The sequence below is a fragment of the Pinus tabuliformis genome, chromosome 9, assembly GCF_031772625.1.
Source record: "Pinus tabuliformis cultivar Carrire ecotype Pingquan chromosome 9, CPIR1, whole genome shotgun sequence".
Taxonomy (NCBI): domain Eukaryota; kingdom Viridiplantae; phylum Streptophyta; class Pinopsida; order Pinales; family Pinaceae; genus Pinus; species Pinus tabuliformis.
The window spans coordinates 728,043,575-728,051,962 of NC_142307.1; the positions used below are offsets into that span (position 1 = coordinate 728,043,575).

Here is an 8,388-nt window from a genome sequence, read left to right on the forward strand (position 1 = left end):
CTAATTAAGGTCAACTAGGGTAGTCTTACATGTGTTTAGTTACTTTTATGATGGAGAGAAACCCACTTTGAGATCACACAACTTCTCTCACACACAAAGGAAACATGTGTTAAGCTCCTTTGATAATGGAAAGAAATCAACTCAGGATGTCAAACACCTTCCCTTACACATACACTCAAGATAATTCAGGTCTAACATGTATACCTCAATGTTGGGAAGAATATCACTGATTCAAACAAATCAATCATGTATTAAATATTGAATCTTAATTGTCATGTATCTCTAAATTCAATAAACCAAGTTTGATACACCAGTCATCTAGTCTAACTAGAGATATTCATGGAGTTGCAATATATCAAAGCTAGTTTTATATGAGTCTGTGTTACATTTTGATTATCTTAAAATGAAATTCAGGCTTCCTTCAAATTAATCAAAGCATACAGTAAGAGTGCTTACACTTACACTGTTGTTAATATTATATATTGAGTTTTTTGTTAGTTTCTTTGATTGATTTTGTGTTTTGGGGTGTTGGTCTCTTAATAATATTACCAAAATTGGCTTTGCAGAAAGAGGCTAGACTGCAAGAACTCAAAAGAAGATGCAAATGTGTGAGACAGAAGATGAGATCAGACATTAGCCTGAGCAAGGAGGAAGCAACTGAAATCTTGCTTGGTTTTATTGATATCAAGATAATATCTAGAATGTTGAAGATGTACAGGATCAGTAAAGACCATTTACGTTGGTGTGAAGAAAAACTCAATAAACTGGTTGTATCCAAGGGCAAGCTGCACAGAGATTATTTGTCTTTGTTTTTCCCATCTTAGAAATCAAGCCAATCTTGATTCTTCTTGGATCTCAGATTACCAGCTGTTAACATGGATTTGTTAGTCTAAGGGAAGGCTAAATCTCCTCCCTTCTAGCTCCAAAAATGTACATAGAATATAATATTTGTATTTACTTAGGACTTAGATCCTCTAGGATGTAGGATCATGGCATGAAGTAAGCTCTAGGATGTAGGATCATGTCACAGAGTAATTTGTTTACTTCAATTCCATCTCTACATTTTTGATGCTCATGTTTTGAAGTTTTAAAACATCCTCAAGGTAAATACCTAGTTGTTTTGAGGATGGATCTATGATAAAATAGAAACACCAGTAAAGAAACAAAATTGCATAAAATTTGACTTCTTTCTTCTATGTTATTATTTCTTATGCATTGCATAAAATTTTGACTTCTTTCTTCTATGTTATTATTTCTTATGCCATTGCCTTACAACATTTCCTTTGCAACATGTGATGCAAATGCTAGTGTTATACGAAATGCGCTATGTGTATTATGACAATTTCAATGAAAAACAACTATTATTATATTAAACAAACCATTTTCCATGTATAGCCCGGGAGGTCCGAGGGTTTGACCCTCGAACCTACCCGTGGCCTTGTAAAAGGTTTTCCAATGCACCACTATAGCGGGATATGAATAGTGGGTTTGGAAAATATGTAATATTTGTGCTCGCAAATGCTTTTTTGGCCATAACTCGGCCATCCTTGGGCCTTTTTGTAGTCTAAAAGTTGCATTGAAGATCTGAGACCGAGAGTTATCAGTTGATAGAAAAATTCTAATGTAAATAGACTTTTGATCATTCCTAAAACACATATTTCATTAAAATTGGAAACTTTTTATTACAAGGACATCACTAGAATTAAGAATTTTTGTTATTTTAAAATTCTAGATCCACTATTTAATTCCAAATTTAATGAAATATGTGTTCTAAGATAACATATGCCCATTGGAAGTAGACCCAGAGACGTACTCCAAAAGGGACGAACTCCGTCATCAATGTTTATTGTGCTTCTTTTCTTGTTGCTGCTCATGTTTACTTTCAGTTCTAAAGTTTATGTTTAAGGCACTTAAGAAATCAATTTTCTCTCATTCATTCACATAAAAGAAACCTTAGTTAATATTTGGTGAAATTGAGAAAATAGTCAATCTTGTATTTTCAGATAAATTGGTCTCGTTTCATCCCATTTGGACTCACAGTTTGTAAATGATATTTATATAAAGTTGGATGATTTTTACTGCATGGGTTAAAAAATGTACAAAATGTATATTAATTTACTTTTTTTAATTAATTAGTTATGAATTGTGAACATTCATTTTTATTCATTTTTATTAATTAATTCATTTTTACTAACGGTCCTAAAGAACCACTGCAACCGAGAAACAATATGTATATCATAATTAATAAAAGTGGTTGTAGTTTTTTATTGTCGGGACTTATTTTAATAAAGTGACTATAGTTTATGATGGGAGGGTCCCACTCTACGTGGGCCTCATCTCACACCTCACCTCATCTCCCTTTTTCTCATTTCATTCCCTTCTCATTTTGACACTTCATCATTTGGTAAGTCTTTAAAACATCCCTCTCTAAAATACATACACCTGAAGTCACTCTACCTCCTTATACCTCCCTCTTACCTGACCTTTCATCTCACCTCGTCACTTCACTTACCTCTCACCAGGTCTGGAATTTCAAATCCCTTCTGCCCGTCAAACAGAAATTTGATGACGTTTTTGCCTTTTTCATGCCCTTCATTTTACGTTCTACTCAAATTCGTGAATGTCGACCTTCTCTTCTATGGAAACTCTCTTTCAGGTTTCAACTACTCTTGCATCTCAATTTTCATTGATCTCCCTGTAAGAGTGTTGTCTTTTCCCAAATTAAGTTGTATTTTCGAGATAACATACAACCATAGTTTTAAGATTTTATAAGACTATTATTAATAGAATGATCAACAATTTTCTCAAGAAAAAAATTCATAATATCCATATCACATTAAAAATAATGTATGAAATATCTCAAAATATCAAAATGAAAATTTGAATAAAAATAAGAATATATTTATATACAAAAAGATTGAAATATATATAAAGTATAAATACTGATTATAAATTATAGATTCATACTAGTTAACTAGAAATAATAATGATTCATATTCATAACCATATAATGATGATGTTTCAAAACTCCCTGCTTCAAATTTAATTAATAAATATACAAGAATTTGATATTTACAATTTTTTCTAAAGGTAATTGTTCTATATATAAAATTTAAGTTGTGTATATTATAATAAAGAATTATATAAAAACATAAAACATATTAAATAAAAAAGCTAGAATCATATTTATTTTAATAAATAAAAAGTAATATTAATTCTATATATAAAAAATGAAATTTAAATATAATAAAAATAGTATTATAAATAAACACATTTTAATTTCGAATTTATCAAGTGTGGATAGGGAGCAAATATGTGCAAGTGCAAATTTTTCATCAAGTTTTACACTCAAAAATAAGTTTGATCTCTCTCGACACTTGATAAATTGAGACAATAGTAATATTTGTTACCCTTTCAACAAACCAATCTTTTAATAATCTATTATCTTCACTTTTCACACAACCCTCCCAAAGAACTCTCATGAAGCTCGACCTCTAGAAGTCCAAATTGTGCCTGGCCTGAAAAGCTCTGGTCATTAATGACTTCAGTAAAATTAACAGTGGCCATGAGAGGCTTGGACAAGAATGGGGACTCATGAACTAGTCCCTCGAGGGCCGACAATGATCATGGTTGTTGCTGCTACCTCCATGAAAATTTGAGTCCATATTCTTAAAATGACTTTCTCCACACACCCAACGCTAAACTCGATGAAATATAGATATACTCAACCTTTTCTCAGGATTAATTTTTCCAAATCCAGCGATCCAAGATTATTTCCATTTCCAAATCCCAAATGATTAAATTCTAACCTTGATGTCTACACATGACTTCCACAAGTGAAAAAAAAATAAGATGACTACAATGGTAGGCATAGATTAATGAGCCCTTATCCTATTCCCAAATCAACTAACATCGATTTGAGATAGAGGCATAAATCCCAAAAGAACATAAATTTGAACTATTTTGTACATTGAATATTGGGGATATTTATGTCTTTTATCCTCAGGCTCATGCCTTTTGTCCAAACAACATTTAGAATTTATTTTATTCTGCAATTTGTCTTTTGGGTCTTTATTTTAATGGCGATCTTCAAATGATATACAAAATTATTGAAGTTACATTAGCTTGATGAAGATTGGGAGAATTGGACTGTGTTACTTTTTTTTTTTTTTCAGAGGAGGACTGTGTTACCTTATCAGTCAATTATATAATTGATATTTCATGGACATATGTTTCTTATTATATATGAAGAATTGATCTTCGAGACTAGTCGATAGAGTAGTGTGTATATTTAAATGCATAAATGATGTAGTATTTCCATTTATGAGATTATCGAATCCATATTATGAGCAAAATTTTTATAATAAAAAATTCCTTATATTAAGTTGATTATAGATTTTAGAATATAAAGTAAATTAATTATTTTATTTGGTTAACTTACCATAAATTTATGAATTTTATGATTTAATTAAGTTAAAAATATTTGTTAATGTCATGGAAAATAAAATATTATTATCTATTTATATGTCTATGTTTATTATATTAAAATAGCTAATTAATTTTGGAATGGAGATTTATCTAAAATTAGAGAGTCAGTTAACTAGCGTTGAGTTAAGTAAGTCAAATTTAATGTGTGGTTACATGTCAAGTTATTTTAAGCGAGTTGGAAAAAGTTAAATACCATATTTATTGTAATCATCAAATTTTGTGTGATCAATAAAAGAGTTGCAACTAGTGTGTTTTCTGTGTGAAATTTATATTTTAACTCCTATGTTTTTCCAACACGTCAGTATCAGATCCAGGAGAAAATGACCAGATCCAAGCGGCCAGTGAAAAAAATTAGTGATTTGTTTTTCAGTTTGCAAAATTGTCAAAATAATTAGTGTGCGGCGAAATAATTAAAGAATTTTTGGATCAATGCTCCTCCTCTTCTGTCTAACCTGCGTTGAATTGAGAAAACTTACAATGGTTTACTTTTTGCAGACCAACGCTCGAGAGCCCCGTCGAAAGGGCAGTTCCTATTTTCAACCCTATAGCATTATAAAGCAGTTCCTATTTTCAACCCTATAGCATTATAAATGCTCTCTTTAACAGAGTCTAAAGACAGTCTTGGGAGACGGGTTCTGACATCGCCTCCGTTATCCGACTAACAGATTCCGATTGCATAGTGATGGAGATATGCATGATGCCATCATTGTTTGTATTGATGCCCATCGAAACGAGCGGCATATGTATCATGGCATGTCGTGTATCATATGCTATCCATTCCCCATACATTGCCACCAAATTTTGAATTGTATAATGGCGCTCCAGATTGGAATTTTGAATCTCAGAACCCGCGCTGCCATATTTTGTTAAACTTGAAAGAAGCTTTGGTCGGTTATAGTTTCTTTGCTCAGCATGAGCTTCCGGACGAGTTTGGTGCTAATGGCGATTGCGGTGGTTCTGGCTATCATTGCCTCTGCTGGTGAGAAAACTCATTTTAGCGTTGCCATTGGGATATTGGGATTCTGGGTTGCCATTTTAGCGTTGCCAGGATCTGATCCTCATCTTCCATGGCTTCTCTTCCGGTCATCCACCACCACAACCATGTGAATCTCATGTGCGCTCTGCAACCCAACACCACTGGCACCTATATATATATTACACCATTCTCTTCGCTCTTCCACACTCAGACCAAGAATCATACATACATACATATATAGGTGCTTTGTGTTGTTGCTTCTTCCATTCCTAATCCAACGAGTATTCCGATCTTTGTTGCTTCTCTCGGCGAGGTGGGTATCTGAACAATGGCCAAGCTATCCGCTTTCTGTGGCTTGATCGCCCTTTTTGCCTTGTTGGGTGTTGCCAATGCCCATGCTGGCCATAACTTTTATATTACGGGCAAGGTTTACTGCGATAACTGTGCTGCTGGATTCCCCACCAGGATTTCACCTGCCATCTCTGGTAAGCCAGCAACCACCCATTTTGGATAGTTTTTCAATTTGTTTTGCAGTTTTTGTAGATTGTTTTCATTTGGGCCACTGCATTTTCTTGTTGAAAAGATATGAAATAATAGATCTGGTGCTGAAGAATAGATCTGGTTTTAAGATTCTCCATGTGGAATGCTATTTGTGCTTTTCTGAATAGATCTATTCTTCCCTTTTGCTATTGTGTTCACATTACTTTCATTTTCTACACTCTTTGTTTTTAAGAGAAACGTGGGTTTCTGTCTGAAGCATAGAATGCACAGGGCACCCCTATGTTTGTTTCTGATATTTTGAGTATGAGTGCTGTGCAGGTGCCACTGTAGGTGTTGAGTGCAAGGATCGTGCTGGTAAGAGATTGTTCTATAATGAACAGCACACCGACAACGATGGGCTTTTCAGTATCGTTGTTCTGGGTGAGCACGAGCACGAAGCCTGTGAGGCATTTACAGTGAGCAGCCCAACCTCATGCAACCTTAAAACTGATAGCAGCCGCGGTCCAGTTTACCTAACCCACAACAATGGGATCAATTCGGACGAAAGAAAGACTGGGCCTTTTGCCTTCAGGATTTTTGTGTTGGCTTTTATTACTGAAAGTTTCTTGCTAACCACAAATAGAATGGGGGCCTGTGGAAGGCGCATGGTAGTGAATTTGGAGATTCTGGAAGCCAAAAATGTCATAGTTAAGCTTTCCGGGGGCAGAGACAGTCTGTTTGTTCGATATTATCTGACCAGTGGCAATGGCGACGGGGATAATAATATTGCAGTGAATTCCAGGGAAGTGATGGCAAAGGCAGGCCCCGAATGGAAACAGACTTTTCGCTTGGAGTGCGCAGGGAGTATTGGAGATTGTAATGTTATCTGCGAATTGCAAAAGCAGTTTGTTAGGTTTGAGTTGAGGGAGAGAAGTAGCAGAATTAGAGTATTGGGAAATATGTTTAGAGCGTCCAAATTGGTGGGATGGGTTGAAATAGCATGGAAAGATTTGTTGGCTTCTCCCACATTATCAATCAACGATTGGTTTCCCTTGATACCCTTTAATACTATTATCAGTGGAGGTTCCCAGCCGCCACCCAGTTTGCACGTTGCAATCTCCATTAAGCCTCTCATTTTGGTTGATTCGGTTTCACAGCCTCCTAAAGAATACCGGACAGAGATGGAAATATATGATCCACAAGTCAATGAAATCAGGCGAAATAGGTGCATTAGGCGTGTAGAACGGAGTAACTGTCGATGTGGCGGAAAGGTATGCTGCGCAGGTATCCATGGAGAGGGTCTTTTATCTTTCGTATGATGAGCAGCAGCAGCAATGATGAATTCGAGTTGGAAATGCATCATGGTCCAGAATGCAGAGACTAATAGCTATATATGAAATTCGATTACGTATCATTTTTGTGGGGAATATTATACACAATAAAGAATATAGTTTTTATCGAGCCATTTCAATGGTTGATTTATATATATTTCTATTTTAATGTTGAATAGATATATAATTTATAAATATAAATATTTGTATATATTTTATTAAATAACTAAGTAAAAGGACATTAACTTTTTTATTTCATTATGATTTATAACTACTTCATATATCAAGAATACATAATAATCTTTAAAACACTCGCCAACATCAAACTATTTATAAACTATAAACAAATAAGTTTACATATTTTGTTCATTTTAAAAATATAAACAATCACATAATTTTTTTTCAAAACATAAATAAAAAGTTTACATATTTTGTTCATTTTAAAAATATAAACAATGACATAATTATTTAAAAAAAAACATAAATAAAAAAGCCATATAGCTAGCTTTGCATAATACGGAAAAAAAATTCTTGGATGTGTGGTAATGTTATCACTATATGTCATTTTTTTTGTAAGTTTGATGATAGAGTTGGTAGCAATATTGGAAACACTTTCCACAAATTTTAATATAGATACAAATCCTATTTTCTTTTGAATAGGAACATACAATAAATTAGCTATTTTTTTGCATGTTAAAGTGCATTTTGAAAGAGTTCATATTGTTTTTCCAATATAGCTTTGATTACATACATAAAAGATACAAACACACAATTTTAAAATTATTCGGAGATGAAATAGAAACCAGACACGATCTACTTATAGGTTGACATGTTCATTTGACAACAGGTGGACGTGGCAAGGAATTAAGATGACCCTTGGAAATATTCATATTGCATTTCAAATTTGTGAAGGAATTAAGATGACCCTTGGAAATATTCATATTGCATTTCAAAGTTGTGTTATGATACTGTAAAATGCATGTATGATTTTTTTTGCTTTTCAACAAAGCCCTAATTCAAATTAAAGTGGTTGCAGGCATTGGACTTTGTGATTGTAGAAGCTAGGTGTCATGGAATCATGATATTTTTTAGCCTATTAAGGAATGCGCTGGT

At 33.6% G+C, this 8,388-nt stretch overlaps 1 protein-coding gene across 1 annotated transcript; it reads left to right on the plus strand.

Moving 5' to 3' along the window:
- The first annotated feature begins 5,638 nt into the window (after nucleotides 1-5,638).
- On the plus strand, nucleotides 5,639-7,263 carry LOC149150765 (uncharacterized). The gene is made up of 2 exons (XM_089439890.1): nucleotides 5,639-5,949; nucleotides 6,284-7,263. Exons 1-2 carry the CDS (start codon nucleotides 5,793-5,795, stop codon nucleotides 7,261-7,263), a joined length of 1,137 nt encoding a protein of 378 aa, XP_089296016.1. The 5' UTR covers nucleotides 5,639-5,792.
- The last annotated feature ends 1,125 nt before the right edge of the window (nucleotides 7,264-8,388 follow it).

Excerpts from the sequence above, each read along its gene's own strand:
- LOC149150765 (XM_089439890.1), top strand. The coding sequence starts at position 5,793 with ATGGCCAAGCTATCCGCTTTCTGTGGCTTGATCGCCCTTTTTGCCTTG. Across the intron at positions 5,950-6,283 it reads GATTTCACCTGCCATCTCTG|GTGCCACTGTAGGTGTTGAG; the intron begins GTAAGCCAGCAA and ends AGTGCTGTGCAG.